Source organism: Syzygium oleosum, unplaced genomic scaffold (genome assembly GCF_021117445.2).
Source record: "Syzygium oleosum isolate NSW1041296 unplaced genomic scaffold, Sole_v2.1 Sole_v2.17, whole genome shotgun sequence".
NCBI classification, from domain to species: Eukaryota; Viridiplantae; Streptophyta; class Magnoliopsida; order Myrtales; family Myrtaceae; genus Syzygium; species Syzygium oleosum.
The window spans coordinates 4,108,103-4,125,433 of record NW_026607501.1 but is presented as its reverse complement, the minus strand read 5'-3'; the positions used below and the strand labels follow the sequence as shown (position 1 = coordinate 4,125,433).

The 17,331-nt window shown below is 40.7% G+C and overlaps 1 protein-coding gene and 1 long non-coding RNA gene across 2 annotated transcripts; both read left to right on the top strand.

Moving 5' to 3' along the window:
* Positions 1 to 5,800: 5,800 nt before the first annotated feature.
* Positions 5,801 to 6,834, top strand: LOC130140308 (uncharacterized). The gene is made up of 2 exons (XR_008818318.1): positions 5,801 to 6,374; positions 6,502 to 6,834. It is a non-coding gene; the product is annotated as an uncharacterized LOC130140308 (long non-coding RNA).
* Positions 6,835 to 9,146: 2,312 nt separating this feature from the next.
* On the top strand, positions 9,147 to 17,037 carry LOC115676775 (kinesin-like protein KIN-14C). The gene is made up of 23 exons (XM_056319014.1): positions 9,147 to 9,952; positions 11,069 to 11,217; positions 11,296 to 11,453; positions 11,537 to 11,647; positions 11,997 to 12,066; positions 12,168 to 12,230; positions 12,379 to 12,506; positions 12,605 to 12,688; positions 12,790 to 12,867; positions 12,941 to 13,033; positions 13,129 to 13,158; positions 13,270 to 13,761; positions 13,845 to 13,926; positions 14,014 to 14,109; positions 14,197 to 14,376; positions 14,555 to 14,661; positions 14,751 to 14,930; positions 15,068 to 15,234; positions 15,334 to 15,587; positions 15,714 to 15,877; positions 15,977 to 16,320; positions 16,515 to 16,588; positions 16,657 to 17,037. The coding sequence occupies exons 2-23, from the start codon at positions 11,106 to 11,108 to the stop codon at positions 16,725 to 16,727; spliced, it is 3,138 nt and encodes a 1,045-aa protein (XP_056174989.1). The 5' UTR covers positions 9,147 to 9,952; positions 11,069 to 11,105; the 3' UTR covers positions 16,728 to 17,037.
* Positions 17,038 to 17,331: the final 294 nt, after the last annotated feature.

Below are 17,331 nucleotides of genomic sequence, written 5' to 3'. Positions count from 1 at the left end.
ATATTGGCAAATTGTCAAAATATTTATGACTATATTGACCAAATTAAAAAGCTTATGACCGAATTAATACAAGTGCAATAAGTTTAGGTTATTTTTTGGTATTTTTCCCCCAAACTTCAAGTTCAACTCTTGAAAACTCTCACCCACGATTATCTTATTTCCCCGCTTATTATTGCATGGGCCGACGCACAAAGTACCTTCTTTCCGTCCGTGATACTGAGTAAGCCAAAGGATTTTGCAGATCAATGTATAACTGGAGAGAGCTAAAACTACGTAAACCTTAATCTACTACTTTGCTTGACATTGACTTCTCTAGATTATCATTGAAAAGGGTGATTGATTAAGCAATCACTTTCATCTCTCCGATGAGTCTGAAGCCACATAAACTTCTCAATTTTTTCCTTCATCACTTTCTTGCTATGTATCTGCAGCATCTTTGCTAGCAAGTTCATTGACCCATTCCATGATTGTAGGTCGAGGACATATAATAAACTAAATGGGTTTTATTTATTTATTTATCGAAATTGGCATATAATGTAACTTACGTTTATATACATCGGCAAGATCTGTTTATTGAGGATTTTGTACATCTCTTTTGTGTTCGTCGTATCATGTGTCATGAACATGCGCAGAAGCACGTCAATCAAGGCTTTAATCTTTTCATTGAGAGGACAAGTTAGTGATTTTCTCCCCGTTGCATTATTGATAAGGGCCCGTTTGGCAACGTGCCAAACAGTGAAAATTTCTGTTCTTTTGTTCCCAGAAATAGTTTGGGAACAGAAATGCGTTTGGTAAACTTTTTGTTCCCGGGCACATTTTTGCAAAAATTTGTGCCGAGAAACAAGAAGTAAAAAAAAGTTGCTTCTTGTTTCTCGGCACAATTTTAAGAATCAGTTTTTTTTCTTCTTTTTCTTTTTTTTCTTTTCTTATTTTTGTGTTGTTCTTCCCTGGGCAATGCCGGCGGTCGGCGACCAGCCACAGCCCAGGGCCGGCGAGGGCGTCATGGCCCTCGCCGGCCGCCGGCGGAGGCGAGGGTTGCCCTCGCCGGCCTTGGGCTGTGGCTGGTCGCCGGCCGTTGGTTGCCGGCGACCGGCCATGGCCAAAGAAGAAAATGGGTAAAAAGAAAAAAAAATTTAAACAATTCAAAATATTATTAAAATATTATTTGGGAACAGAAATTTTGTATAGTTACCAAACGCATTTCTGTTCTTTTCTACTCTAGGAATAGAAATTTTGGTCAGTTTATCAAACGCCTTCAAATACTCAAAAATTGTTTCCGGGAACAGAATAAAAAAAAATCATTTTTGTTCAGAAATAGTTTCCGGACACAGAATGGTATTCATACGCACCCTAAGCGATAGGCTTTGCTATCTACGTCGAGTTCAAATATACAACAGATAGTTTTCTTCTGGCACTCATGAATTGTTTCTCGATCTACTTGATGTTGATGCTATCTTTATCCTTTCATATTCGGAAACATTTTGCCTTCGAGGTCATCTCATTGCTTTTTATATTGTGATGTTGACCACAATTCGTCGTCGTTTTCTAGCTTTGATCAAGTTATATTGTGCTGTTCATGTCAATTACGGATAGAGACTCTTCTAATCATGAGGGTTATTAAATTCACCTTAACGTTTTTTTTTTTTGTAATCGAGGTGTCCGGGTCAGCTTGCGCGCACTTTGATTATTCCTCGGGGGAGACTAGCACAACAACCCACCACCATGGCCCCCCACTTAAATCACAAGTGCTCAGCTGAGGAATCGAACTTGGGACCAGTGCGCCTAACCACACAATCTCAAGTACTTCATTTTGATGTCACTGTTTTGCAACAATAGTTATTAAAATGACGGTGAAAAGGATAAAGACTATTAATAAGAGCAAATAGTTTAATAAACTACGAATCAATCTATATATTTTCGCATGTTTTATCTTCCGATGACTATTTTAGAAAACACCTTTTCAGTAGTAAAAAAGGGATGGAAAGAGGCGACCAGCATCGATAATCCTCTTGGACGTTACCATGAGAGTTCAACACCGCGATGGAGTATGTAGTTTCGAGCTATAACTACTTCATTTTGAGAAAGCCCATCCCCACCGCCCCACCGTGGTACTAGTGGAAATAGAGCCGGAGTTATTTTACGCCTTGACCTAGTCTAGCTTACGCCGCATATGATAATCAACGCTCCCTGAGGCCGGGGAGCGACAGGGAGTATCGAGCCTGTGACTAGGGGAGCCCCAAAGCACTTGAAACTAATCCTTATACCACTAGGCCAATCATTGTGGTGGTGACTACTCGAATATCTTGGGTACTTCTCTAGATGACAAAAAGTGATTATATACGAGGGTTCAGTTTGTTTTGCGAAAAATGAATGATCTAGAAACATTTTCCTAAAAATGATCATTTATATCGCTTATCAAAATGAATAAACAAAAAATGTTTCCATTGTTCATGAAAATATTTAAACATAAATTATTATCGATAGTAAAAATACTTTTCATTGACTAATTATTTTAAACGGTACGAGCGATCAATTTTTGAAAAATGATTTTCAAATTATTTATTTTTTGCTAAACAAACGGAATCTAAATATTTATAGTCGAATCTCATATCGAATGTCAATACACCTCTTTCTTCGGCTCAACTTTGAGCCACACATGGCAGGGGCCTCTTCTTGTTTTGTATCATGTTAGACAGTTGGACCCTCAAAGGTGAAATAAGAAAAGAAAAGAAAAGGCAGCGAATTGACCTTTATATCCGTCGAGAGGTCGGCCCGCCGCTTTGGAGAGAGACTCAATGATGGCGATCAATTGAATACTCCATTCATTTCGTGGAAAAATCAACAATTTTCCGCCGTTTGTGTCCGTGGATTGAAATTCAAAATGGTGGTACGATGCTGTTGGAAGAAACCATCTCAAGATTACAAGGATTTGTCAATTATCTTATTATATCTCTACTTTGTTTGAAGCTTACTTAGGGGTTATAACTTGCAATCCATAAATCTTCGTATTACCATAAGACCCGTCAAATGGATAGGGTTGGATCGAAAATGGTTCGACCCAAATTGATTCAGTTAATCGGTTTTGACCAATTCCCATATAATTCAAATTTAGAGACTCATAACCGATCCGACTCATACCTAATCCATACTCAACCCGTATTATTAAAACACTTCTATATTTTACATAATCTAAGAATAACTTATACCTAAATTGATATTAGAGTGTGGAGTAAGTGAGCGAGCGCAAGATCGAATGAGAGCGAGAGAGAATGAAGAGAGAATCGTAGAGGTAGATTGGGTTGTAAACCCATTTTGACCCATTTAACAGACATTTGATACACATATTATATTTAAATCAATTTATTGAATATAATCAACTCCTATAATTAGGGGTGATCGATTCTCGGGCGGTCTGGCTCCTGGTTCTCCCGTTCTTGCGTGGGAACCGGACCGGTGAGATCGGTTCCCCGTTCTTTGGAAGCGAGAACCGAATCAAATAGGTGGCTTCCCCCACTGTTGCTGAGCACCTCTCATGCTTCCAAGCCAAGCCACTCCTTCCAGCGTCGCTCATGGTAATCCTACTCATTGCCTATCCAGATTTGGCCACGTCCGTGGCTCGTGAGGCGGCTTGTACACAGATCTGGCAAGCCTGGACGATGGAAGAGTGGCTCAGCTTGAATGAGTTGCTGGTCTAACTTTAGAGTTGTGCCTCCTAATCGGGCCTGCGAACTTCCAGATGGTGGGTCATCCATGGAGCGACGACGGAGCGGGCTCGGCTTGGACGACTGAACTAACGACTCCACTGGTCTAGATGTGGAGCCTACGAACTTCTAGATCTTGAGCTAGCGACGACGGCTCCTCCATGGCTGCAAGCGACGATGGAGAGGACACAAGGTGTATCTCGGCTTGGATGAGCGACGCTACGATGACCATGGACAAACAGATTTATTTGGGCAACAAAGCGAAGAAGCTAGCTCTCTGGACAAGGAGGCATAATGGGAGTAGCGCATAAGGTATTTTCAGATTTGTAAGAAATTAAAAAAATAATCTGTCCAGTCCGGATGGTCCAAGTGTGCGGTTCCACCCTTGGAACCGGGAAGCGGACAACCCGAACTAAAATTCATTGGTTCCAATTTTATGGAATTGGGAATTAGATCGTTGATCTTGAGAGCCGCTCAGAACTAGTCGGTTCGGTCCGATCCGGGCAGTTCCTTTTTCTCACCCATATGTATAACAATTTAGTTCATTATATATAGTTTAAAAAATTGATTTATGACTTATTTTGACTTATCTAATTACTATTTTGTATTTTCCAAATATGTAAAAAGATTTTGTAAAAAGCACAGTGCTCTCGGATTGCAATCCACGCAATGTCTCGTCAAGATGAGAATCGATATCTACGTCAAGATTACAACACGATCGTACCCAACACTCGTAAACTGAACGAGCCATGTGACCTTAAAAGAGTCGATGCAAACATCTGCAACGAGGGGGAAGACATGGATTTCTGCAAACCTCCAAAGCCACGACAGGTGTCTCCCCAAGTTTCCAAAAGGGTCATTCAAAATATTCGTGAATTGCAGAGAAATCGCAGGGAAGAGATGGGGACAAAAGAACGAGTCCTCGGGCCTGGGATCACGACCGTCCGTTCGTTTGTACCTTGTTTTGGAATGACCATCGGACGACTAGGGTTCGGAGTTCCGTGCATCTTTGTCGGTTTCTTATGGCTGTCCTCTTGACCGAAAACCTTGGACGAACGTTTTGATAGTGGGAACATTTGTACGGCTGAATCTGCTCCCAAAGATTTGGTGGACAGGAGCCTTCCTGTGCAATTAGAAGCAAACCCCATGTTTTGATCTACAGATGACAGTGATATAATAAACATCATTGAAGCTGTTCAATTCAATTAAATGGTTTATATCGTCGTGCATAACTGATTCAGTGATGTCGTGTTTGCCGTATTTCAAATGTCAGAAGTTTGAGCCATATTTTAACGGATCTTTGGCCTACTTGGGCCTTTGAGTCTTGGGGCACTGCGGTCTCGAGTGAAGAGAATTACCCATTATTGACACAATTGACACACTTGACACGATGAGTTTATATTAGGGATTATATGGATAATTATGGTTTCGATCGAAGATTCAACGTTGAGTATGAGACTCTTAAGACAACAAGAGTCATCATAGCCTGTCCTTTAGCACACTTTTCACCAATCGAAAGAGTATGTAGTATATTAACAGTAAAATCCAACAATGCACCGAATGTCAAAACTTTCAAGCAATGAATTGAGGAACTAATCACCAAAGCCCACTAATGCTAAAATCTCACACTAGGTAAGCTACATGACTTGTGAAACAGCACGACAAGCTTTCTTAATTGTAAATCAGATGCACGTCACGAGAAGAAGCATTAAAACGAGGTTATTTCAAAGATAAACTGATAAAAGAAGATTAATCATAAAGTATATCTCAACAGTAAACTCCATCAAAAAAGGTGACGGATCAGTAGCGTCTTGAACAGCTGTGGGAGCAAAAGCAATCACGGGGCGTGCATCAACAGTGCACAGGATGCCATTGATTGCATTGCTTTAAACAGAGGTACACCCCCAATGAGAATGAGGACAAAAACCACCAAATGCTCATCTGATTATCTTATGAACCCATTTGGAAGATTCCCATGAATGAATCGTGGTGTCTCTTCATGCTGCGATGCCTTTTTTTGACCTGTTATGTCATCTCACTTCAGCCCCTGCATAAGGTGGTGACGAGCTAGTATATAAAGGAAGCAGCAGAGGAAGGCGAAACAGCACACCTCTGTGGTATCATCTCTCATCCTCCTCTCCAGGAAATCTTATACTAAGTACTTTAATTTCATAAGCTTCTCTGGTGTGTGGAAGGCCATACATAGTGAGCTCCCTTCAGTCCAATACAGAGGGTCGAGAGGCGGACCGAGCTGCCATCTCATGCACCAGGCTATGCTCAATCGTTTCGACGCTAGTTGGAGGGATCGATTGGGTCGGGTAATCAGTCAATCAAAGGTTGAGCCTAGCTAGGTGCATGGTGTGGGAGCAACTCCTTCCGTTGTGCTCTGCTCATTGATTGGACTGAAGGGAGCTCCCATAGCATCTCTCCATGTGGTTTCAGCATTAATCATCTTGTTCTTGGCTTGCATATGCATTGATATTGCTCTTCCTATATGTTGCTTGTTCCACTAATCTCTCCTTTTTCCTCGGATTTATTAGTCAAGAAACAAGTCCAAAGAGAAGAGGAAGCATTTCGATGCAGGGGAACGAGACACGACGCGGTCGAATCCAGCCAAACCATGCACACAGTGATGTAGACGACGCTTGATCTTTATCATCCAAGCCTGCCTAAGTGAGAGTGATTTCAGCCTCTGCTATGAGACTGCAACACAATGTTTTCCCTTCTACTTGTACCCTTTTTTGATGAGATTATCATGGTTGGTTTGTTAAGCCAGCCGAGTCTTTGTTCTTTGGCTCAGTACCTATCGCGGGGCAGACGCAGCAGCGAGCGCGCGAGTCTCGCCTTCAGTGACCCATGAAAGTGAAAACGATGGCCTGCTTTGGAGCACAAACTCAACCAGTGTAGAGATGGTGAAGAGGCGCATAACACAAGCAAGCTCATTGCACACTGACATTTCATGACTGAAAGTGATGAACTGAAGAAGCAGGACTAATAAGAAAGATCTCCCAGTGGGTTTCTGAGATCACAAAGCCTTGTAACAATGGTTCAATGCACTTGATTGGATGTAAATCGACTCCCGAGTCACCTCATCAGCAAGTTCAGTAAAGCTAGGGTTTCTTGTTTTGGATCATATGTTGGAATCGAAATCTCCAAGTAAATCCAAGATTGACGGCCAAAACAACTAAGTTCGAATCCTAGGATTTAATGAGACCTGAAGCAACTCGAGATTTTTATATTGAGTATGACCAATCCTGTGGGAAAGCTTGGGAACTGTAGGATGATAGGATCAACATCAAGTCTATTTGATCATCGTTATATATATACTATGCTTTCTCAAAGGAATATTACCTTGATATCGTATGACCAAAAAAATAACAAAAAGTTTTTTAAAGGGTTCACTTTGCCTAAAGATCTCTCATTCATTTTATAAAAAATAAGGGATTGAAATCCGTTGGAAACAATAGAATTCGACTCCTAAATAAGAATATGGGTAGCAAATTCGTCGGAAACAATAGAATTTGACTCCTAAATAAGAATGTCGGTAACGCGTAATTTCGCATTCGTATTGCATCTAGATACTAGAAATATTTATTTATTTTTTGTTTAGGATTGGCATGTCCTCATCGAATGAAACATAGGTACGGTCGTAAATTGCATTCGAATTGGGCCAAGGTGCGAAACGAGCTTGAATTTAGAGGTAATGGACTTCAAATTCATTTTAATCTTTTAAGACCAAGACCACATGAGCCCGGCCTCTATGTGAAACTGGGCCACTCCCATTCGTATTCTTGCATGGCAGAATGGTGTGGTTTTGAATTAGGGAAGAAGCTAATACAAAGATAAGAATAGGAAACATGGGAAAAATGAACCCTGAATTTTGGTTCAATATGCAATGTGATCCCTAAACTTTTAATTTACTCAATGTAGTCCATGAACTTTTGTTACATATTCAATTTAGTCTTTAAACTATATGAATATTGTTAATGGTGTCCCTGATCTTGAATTAATGAAAGGACTACATTAAACATATCCAAAAAGTCTATGAACTAGATTGAACAGATAAAAGTTCAAGGATCATATTGAACTTTAAACTAAAGTTCAGGGACCACATTGAACTAATTAAAATTTCAGGGACCACACTGCACACGGGGCCAAAGTTAATGGACCGTTTGTGTCATTATCCAATAAGAATATTCAGCCGGTACAAGATAGGAAATGTGAACTTGACCAAAATAGATTGGAAATAAAATAAAAAAAGGTGAGGAAATATAAAAAGAAAAATTAATTCCGTCTTTTGAAGATACAATTCAACCATATATTCACATATTCTCAAAAGGGAAATATATAATCTAATGGGAGAATTATCGGTAGAAAGCAAGCAAGTTGGTGTGGCCGAATAAGGAGCTTAGCAAAGAAAGAAAGAGCAAACTGAGGCATCCGGCGTTCCTCGTGTTCTCACTAGGTGAAAAAAATCTGAAATTCTTTGTCTCTAACCTTTCGATTAGTTCAATTACGTGGGTCTACTAGTGTTCTACTTTGATTTTGTCTGAGTATTTATTCCCGAGTGCAATCATAACCCGAATTAACAAAAAAAATGTGGAGCGACTGGACTCGGATATGGCTCATTTCGAACCAATTCCTTTTGCGTTCGATTTTGGTTTGAGTTTTATTTCGATGAGGATCCGGCACCCGAAAGTGCCGGTCTGATTTCCGATTATTAAAAGTGGAACTGGTGTCCGGGCGGTCCGGTTCCTGATTCTAAGGGGGGAATTGGACTCAACCGGACCGCCCATACCGATTGTTTTTTATTTATTTATTTATTTTAAATGTCTCACGCACGCTTCCTCTCCTCTTTCGATCTTTCCCTTTCGCCTCATGACGCTCACGCCTACTGTCTTTCCCTCTCCTCTCTCCTCGGCAAATCCTAATTGAAACCCTCGGATTGAAAAATTAAATTTATGTTACGCATGTACTTCGATTTGATCTTAAAGTTTCGCCTTTTCGAAAACTAAATTCTGAAATAGCTATTTTTACTTGGATATCACTTTGAAAGATATTTAGAAATCTTAAAGCCAGCTTCTCAAAACCTTCTCACACTCATCAATTTGACAAAAAGGGGAAACAAGAACCAAAGAATTAATCATTATATTGCAATCGAATCTTTATCTTCCTAGATTGCATTTGCAATAAACCCATAACGGACCGCTTAATAAAAAATTATAAGGATATTAAAAAGTTATAAAATAATTCCAATTTTAATATAGTAACCGTAGAATTATCCCATTCATTTCAAATTTTCCACGTGAATATTTTCATGGCAACGAGCACGTTCGAACCTTGCAGCGACCGACGAAGGTCGCCCGGAAGAAGGCGGGCCGTCGCCATCGTTTTGGTCCGGACACGTGGCGAACACCCACGACGACTTCGATGAAGAGAGAGGGAAAGTGTGCAGAAAAAACTCCGACTTTCATGGGCTCTCTCCGCCTTCTTTCCCCTGAAGCGCAGAGGCTTTGAGCGATGGCGCAGAGTGCACGGAAGACCAATCAAACACACCGCCTCACTCGAAAAACCGTATTAAAAAAAGGAAATTGATGTCTAAGAATAAAGTGGGAATTTCCAAATCTGTCTCTTCTTGGCTCTCATGCAACTTGATCGACGTGCTCCCAGCTTCACGTCAGGTTTTGGTTCCTTCCTGCGTTGTGCTGTTCGCATTCTTTATTTTCTTTTTGTCCCGGGTCGTCGAGTTCGCAATGTCAAGGTCGTGTCTTTCGCTCTTGTTGCCCGTTTAGCAATCTGCATTGTTGTGGTTGTTGCATGTTGATCATGGTGGTCCTGATGGGCTCCTGTGAGGGGGATCATAAAGAGTTAGATTAAACAGTATCTGGGTGATTATAGTTTTTCCCTTTTGGATCAATTCGGATGGGAAAAGAAGAAAAATCTGCTTTATGGAGGCGCATTACCAATTTCACCATCAATGTCCTTCTCCTCTGCTTTTAGGTCTTTCTTTCTGGTAGCGTTTTTTGTTAGCCGCGGCGATGAGACCTTTGGATGTTTTATCTTCTTTCCAGTTTCACTGCTGGTATAATTTGCAAAAAACCTGTTTTTTGTAATTGTTCTTGCAGTTTCTTGAACGGCCGGATTTGAAGTCTTTCGGAATCGGGCTTCATAGCGCAAGCTCAATATAGTGGAATATTGTCTCTTGGAGGTTGAGCATCCACTGGGGACATTCAAGCATCTGTCACCTGCAGGTCAGGCTTCTTTCACATGGTTTTTCATATGATAGGTTTCCAGTTTTTATGGATTGCACTCTTCGGTCGCGTCAAATTGGGCCTCCTAAGGTTCAAAATTAGCTAATGAGGAACTAAATAAGGAAGAACGGTATCGTTTTATGAGTTTGCCTTTTGCGGATGGAGGAAAAAGATCGGACTAGAGTGGACAGTTAAATAGACTGGATATTCACGTAGGGATCCTGAAGTCTATGCAAGAAGCATATTCTTGCTAAGGTTTTTGTTTCATGAATCGTGTGTAATTGATTTTTAGCATATCAACATCATATGGAATAGCAAACAAAATCAGCGGTCCTGTGGCTACTGTTCTTTCAGTTAAGAGGTCATGGGACGCTTGATAATGACTGTTATTCGCCCAGTTCGTTGTTGCTTCTTTGTCAAGTTACCTTTGTCATGCTGTTTCATGGCGCCTTCCTGTTCTTGGAGCTACTTAACCATAATTACTTAAGACAGATAGTGGAGCCATTTTCTCTGATTTGCTTGCTTCATGATGCCCCTAGTCTAAAAAGTGTTGCCTGCATTAGCTACATTGCATGGCTTGCTGATCTGTTTGTTGTTCACCATATGACACTAACATGGATGATTCATCTGTATCAATTACCAAACTATTCTGCTTCTGTTCCTTTTTTTCAACTTCACCCGAGCCATCATTTTTCCTTGTAAAGCCTTACAAAGATAGGGAAAGATGATTTATGGAATGTCTGTAAGGATGCAGTGAGAGGTGAAAGGGTGAGAACAGAGGCTAGTTTTTTTTGGCTGGTGATCTTAGAGCTTCCTGTCTCAAATGGTGATTAGAGTGTGCTTAGATCTTTCGGATGGAAATCAAGCTCTTCTTTGGGAATGCTTTTGCGAGTTCCTTTGAGTACATAATGCAATTCGTGCCAAATCAGCCCTACCTTCTTTTTCACCCTGTAGAACCGCACTCTAGCAAATTTCATGTTCCAGAGAACCTTTCATTGCATATGATCATATTAGGCAATGGTTGACATCAACTTTTCTCTTATATTAGGCACCAAGAGCTTTGCAGTTAGCTTGATTTTTCTCCTAAAGTTGACTTCTTCTCTATGTTGGCAACAGGAATTAGCAGTCAGACACTGAATTTGATGATTTAGTAATGGAACCTTTAGCAGCAAAGTCCATGAAAGAGAATGGGAAACCCGACAGATCCTATCAGACTGTGAACAATGACAATGTTCCCACCGAGAATAACAACAGTGAGGTCGAAGGTAATAAAATCTAATTTCCCTATCCATGTCTACTGTCATCTCTTTTTCTCACTAGCCTGTAATGTTATCTCCCTCCAGCAAAACAAAGAGTGCTCCTCATTGAATGGTTGAGCAGCATGTGTCCTGATTTAACCTTACCTCTACAAGCATCGGACGAGGAGTTGAGATCAAGCTTGCTTGACGGGTCCACCCTGTGTCAGATCTTGAAAAGGTTGAGACCTAGTCACATCAACGAGGTAAATGAGATGTCTTGTTTTTTTTTTAAAGATACTACAGTTGGAGGATGAGGTTTTTTTTTTAAACATGCTTAGATTTATAGGGAGGTTATTTCGATCACTCTTCAGCCCTTCATAGAGATCAGATCAAAAGGTTCCTTGCCGCAATGGATGAGATGGGGATTCCCAGGTTTGAGATCGCAGACCTAGAGGAGGTATCACCTTTTGTATGCATTTTCATACATTATGCACGTATAAGAACTTTCCGACTGTCTATCTTTTGAACTGCATAAGTCTACAAAGGGCAAAATAAAAAGGAGAAATATCTAGCTTGTCAATTCATAAAAGAGGGGACTGATCCTTTTAATACCGATACGAATGACCTTGTTATGCATGTAGTTTCTAGGGTCACACAAAGATTGATATATGCCATTTGAAGAAATTCTCTGCCAAATGCCTACTAGTCAAATCTTTGGCAACCCTTCATTTGATGCTTTCACAAACTTCTTCAGTTATTTCTTTTTCCACTATAATGTTCTCATTTTGAATTTTCTAATAATGAAGGGATCTATGAAGCCCGTAATAGAGTGCCTTTTGTCGATGAAAGCTCAGCTCATGCCAAATGGTAATGCAGGTACTTTCCACAATATTTGTTCAGCTTAATCTGTATCTTGAAAATGGTTGATGTTCTCCTAGCTAATTTGACAAGATGATCTTCTCACGTTTTATGACAAGAGAGGTGCAAAGTTTTGACAGAATCAAAATTCCAACGTGCTTTGCGAAGTCCTGTCATGTCAGGTCTCTCTCTCTTCTCTCTCTCTCTCTCTCTCTCTCTCTCTCTCTCTCTCTCTCTCTCTCTCTCTCTCTCAGTCTTACAGGAAGTTCTATCTTTCATTTGCACACCTTTCGTTGAAGCATGGAATATTTTATTTTACTTTCATTACAGAGCCATCAGCTACGCTAATGCATCATGTTGGGCTTAAGTTCCATGAGGTATTTCAACTGAGGCAAGGTCGATATGCGGACCTTCCGGCAGCAAAGATCTCGGAGATGATGAAGTCAAATAGTTTGGACGTAAGCTTTTGTGTTTTGATTTATGAAGATATTTCATGAGCTTATCTTAAATTGCTCTGAAAATTATTAACCTAATTTGCCATTAATCCTTCCTGCAGAATGCCCCCACCCAATCACTTTTAAGTGTGGTTAATGGAATTCTCGATGAAAGCATCGAAAGGAAAAACGGCGAAATACCTCATGTATGCTGAACAATTTGCAATCAAAGTGGACATGTTCATACACGAAGGTTTATATTTACAATGAACTGTTACTTACAATTTTTAGTGCTTTTCTTACTCAGCGCGTCGCATGCCTCTTGAGAAAAGTTGTGCAGGAGATAGAGCGGCGTATATCAACTCAGGCAGAACATTTAAGAACTGTAAGATGCATCTATTCTTAGCATTCTATTGATTATATTAGATGATTGCTTAATAAATGTGCCGTGCATTCAGCAAAATAATCTCTTCAAGGCTCGTGAGGAGAAGTATCAATCTAGGATTAAGGTACTTGAAGCCCTGGCAACTGGACCTTGTGAGGAGACAGAGGTCAGTGAAATGATCAACTTGGTGCAAATAGGTCATATTCAGTTTTATAGTTACGTCAGATATGGAATTCATAGTGTACTTTTGATTATGCACAGATTTCTATGGATCGGCTTCAGCGACTTCAGGTGAAGTGCCAGTTTTTTATTATGTGTGCATATTTTCTGTCAGAATAATGAATCCATGAGAACGTCTTGAGGACACTTGTGATGTGGTTCAGTGGTGCTCTCATCATGCAGACCGAGAAGATCAAAATGGAAGAGAAGATCGAAGAGAAGAGGAAGCTTGAAGAGGAGGACTTAGCTAGATTGACTAAAGAGAAGGAAAGTCATAACTTGGTAATTTCGGCACTGAAGCAAGAGCTGGAAGTGGCAAAGAAGACATATGAGCTCCGTCACTTGCAAATGGAAACAGAATCCAAGGCAGCTGAAATGGCACTCGAAGAGAGGACAAGAAAACTTGAGCAGGACTTGGCAGGATACAGAAATAAGGTTCAGGAGCTGGAAGCGGCAAAGAAGACATACCAGCTTCGTCACTTGCAAATTGAGACAGAAGCTAACGCGGCTAAAATGATGCTTGAAGAGAGGATAAGGAAACTCGAGCAGGACTTGGCAGGCTCAAAAAATAAGGTGAAACAACTTGAGGCGTACTCAGAATCCAAAAACCAGAAGTGGAACAAGAAAGAGCACAGCTTCCATAGATTTATGGATTTTCAATTTGGGGCTCTATGTGTAAGCTGCATCTTCTCTGTCTCTGGAATTGATTTCATGCTGTTGTGCATACACACGTGCCTCTAAATGACTAAAGCTTCCAGGAACTAAGGGATTCTTTCAAGTCCATCAAGCATGAACTTCTGGTCACCCAAAGAAGCTATTCAGAGGAATTCAACAGCGTTGGTTGGTTTACCAGAATTTTTCTTTCCGTCAATGCAAAGTTTTTAAATTTATGGAACGATTTCAAAAGTCCGCTCAATTTTTCGACAGGACAACAGGTTGAAGCATTAGCTAACGCAGCAGAGAACTACCACCAAGTTCTTGCAGAAAATAGGAGGCTATTTAATGAGGTTCAAGATCTAAAAGGTGCGTGAACTTCGACTCGCACTTCCAATACGTGTGGCATTTGTGAGGGTCGCAGCTTTTGATTTTTGTAGCTTGTGTATTGCACAGGTAATATCAGAGTGTATTGTAGGATTAGGCCCCCACTTCCTGGACAGAGTGGAAAACAGTCGATTGTTGAACGTACTGGTGATGATGGACAGTTGGTTGTTGCTAATCCCTCCAAACAGGGCAAAGATGGCCATCGCATGTTCAAGTTCAATAAGGCGTATGGTCCGGCTGCTTCTCAAGGTTTCTCTCTATACGTTTCTAATCACATGCATTTAAATAGTCTCTGGGTATATACGTGTCGCAATTAGTCATGTATGACTCGTAGATTTTTGTTTCTCTTAAGCTTATTTTATCTAAGTTTCTGATTTTGTGATTATTTTAATTAAGAATGTCTTGCTTCTTGCTTGATTGTTGGCAGAGATGGTATATTCCGACATCCAACCCTACATTCGTTCTGTTCTTGATGGATATAATGTGTGCATATTTGCTTACGGCCAGACTGGTTCGGGAAAAACTTACACGATGGTACAAGTCCTCTCTGCATTTGTATTTAGCTTGATAAATGGTTTGTTATCCTTACAAACTTAGTCATTGTTATGCGATGGCCATGCCAGAGCGGTCCTAGTGCAGCAACTAAGGAGAGCTGGGGTGTTAACTATCGAGCTCTCAATGACCTTTTCATTATCACTGAGAGCAGAAGAAGAGCCATCGTGTATGAAATCTTGGTTCAAATGGTTGAGATCTACAATGAACAAGTGCGCGATCTACTATCCAGCAGCGGCTCTCAGAAGAAATATCCTTTTGCAGCATTATAATTACTTACAGTTAAATCAAATATGATAAGATTCATTCGTTTTCACCGCGGAAGTTCCAAACTTAAATAGGAAGAATTGATTCCATGCTCTGCTACTTGGTTTTCATTAACATGCTTACACTAGGGATTTCATCAATCCCTCAAGCAAATGGTCTAGCTGTTCCAGATGCTAGCATGCATCCTGTCACAGCGAGCTCAGATGTTATGGAACTAATGGACATAGGGCTTAAGAATAGAGCCGTCGGCGCCACCGCATTGAATGAAAGAAGTAGCCGCTCGCACAGGTTCTTGATCTGATATTCTGTTTGTCTCTTGATGTTCTAAACCCTAATGCATCTCTGTGGTTCTGAGCTGTAATTTTCTCTGAAATTTCGTGGTGACAGTATTGTGACTGTGCATGTTCGTGGAACGGATGTGAAGACTGGAAGTATGTCACATGGTAATCTTCACTTGGTAGATCTAGCGGGAAGCGAAAGAGTCGACCGCTCAGAAGTAACTGGTGACAGACTAAAAGAGGCACAGCATATAAACAAGTCGCTCTCCGCCCTCGGAGACGTCATTTTCGCTCTTTCGCAGAAGAGCCCTCACGTGCCTTACCGTAATAGCAAGCTCACTCAAGTCCTACAGAGTTCTTTGGGTAATCCTCCTAAAAGTGCCTTGAAGCTGCTTATCTTTTCTCTATAAGATTGCAGAATAGTCCAAGTACTTGAGAGTGGAAAATTGACAGGAACCTCGAACGTGTGATTTCCAATTCTCGATGTAGGTGGTCAAGCAAAAACACTGATGTTCGTGCAGCTCAATCCCGATGTGGTATCGTATTCAGAAAGTATGAGTACCTTAAAATTTGCCGAGAGAGTCTCTGGGGTTGAGCTCGGGGCAGCGAGGAGCAGTAAAGACGGCAGGGATGTTCGGGAGCTGATGCAGCAGGTAATATCTCTCTCGCATTGCAATTCCTTGGCAATAATCCATGGACACAAGCAATGTAAATTTTGTAGTCTTGTACTTAATTATGTGCTTCATATGAAGGTGGCATCTCTAAGAGACACCATCGCCAAGAAAGACGAGGAGATTGAGCGGTTGCAGTTGCTTAAGGATCTCAAAAACGTGTATCCCGCAGTAGATAAGCGTGGCATGGCCTCACCATACGATCCTTCCTCTCCAAGCCAAATTCCCTCCAAAGGTGTAGGACTTAATGATCCTGAGAATGCTTCGGTGTCCAGCGATAAACATTATGAATCCGATTCGACTGTTCCTGGGGATGAGAGGTACGGGGACGAAGACTATGAGGAGAGAACAAGTGATGTTTCTGATTACTCTGCTGAAAATAGTTTGTCGTCTGACGCGACTGAACGGCCCGATAGCTTAGAGAAGTAACTCTCTCTCTCTCTCGCTCTCCTCCCTTGCTCTCCTCTAACACAAGGAAAAAAAACCAGAAGATGTAATGTCAGAATAATCTTAACTTTGTCATCATCAGAAAATTTGCTTCCTGTAGTTTCATGTAGAAGCATTCGAGATTCAGTTCGAATCGATGTGTCATTCCACTAACCTGCTCTCTTTTTATCAGGCCGAAGTCTGGACTTAAAGGTCCTCCGCCCTTGCGAAAGTTGGCCTCTCGGGAATCATTGAAGGCTTCAACAAGTAAAACTCCCATCTCTTAGACATGTTGTGCTCTCTTTGAAACCGAACATTGATTGAACGTGTCTCAGGTGCCAGGAAAACCGTGACCACTCCTACCGGATCCTCTACTTTACTCAAACCGCCCCGACGGTGGCAGTGAAACAAGAAGTCGGGTTCGAATGCTGCCACTGTTTTCCAGACCCGCTCTACCGGTCTGTGAATATAACCCAGTCACTTTACTCGGCCACAGCTCTTCTGTTAATGCATTCATATTTCCTTTTCTGCTCATTCCAGTTCGAGCTCAGATAGATAACATCATGTAAATAGGCGTTAGACATTCTACCTTTCTTTTTCTTTTTCTCTTTTCTCTTTTTGCTTATCTGAGAGATTGTAAAATCAATTTTGTTGCTCACTCGTCGATGCAGCTACCAGATACCAATTGTAAATTAGGCACCATCTCAATCGTTCATGTCATCGATGTAGATTTTGACATAAATTTGGTTAATTTTTTTGTTAATTTTCTTTTTTACTTTTCATATAAGAATATTTAAGAGTGAAAAGATACGTTTTTTTGATAATTGACTTCCACATTAGGTATAACTTTTTTTTGAGCACTCATTAGATATATCTTAAAGTGGTGAAAAATACACATGAATTCATTGTGTCACAATCATTTATGAAGTCTTGATGCTGCGATATGTATCGTCTTACCCAATTAAGAAAACTATTGATTGGAAGGCTCATAGCGAAATGAATTTCAATAA

Coding starts and splice junctions, on each gene's coding strand:
- LOC115676775 (XM_056319014.1), top strand. CDS start 11,106: ATGGAACCTTTAGCAGCAAAGTCCATGAAAGAGAATGGGAAACCCGAC. Junction 12,067..12,167: donor CATGCCAAATGGTAATGCAG/GTACTTTCCACA, acceptor TTTTATGACAAG/AGAGGTGCAAAGTTTTGACA. Junction 15,588..15,713: donor AGTCCTACAGAGTTCTTTGG/GTAATCCTCCTA, acceptor TTCTCGATGTAG/GTGGTCAAGCAAAAACACTG.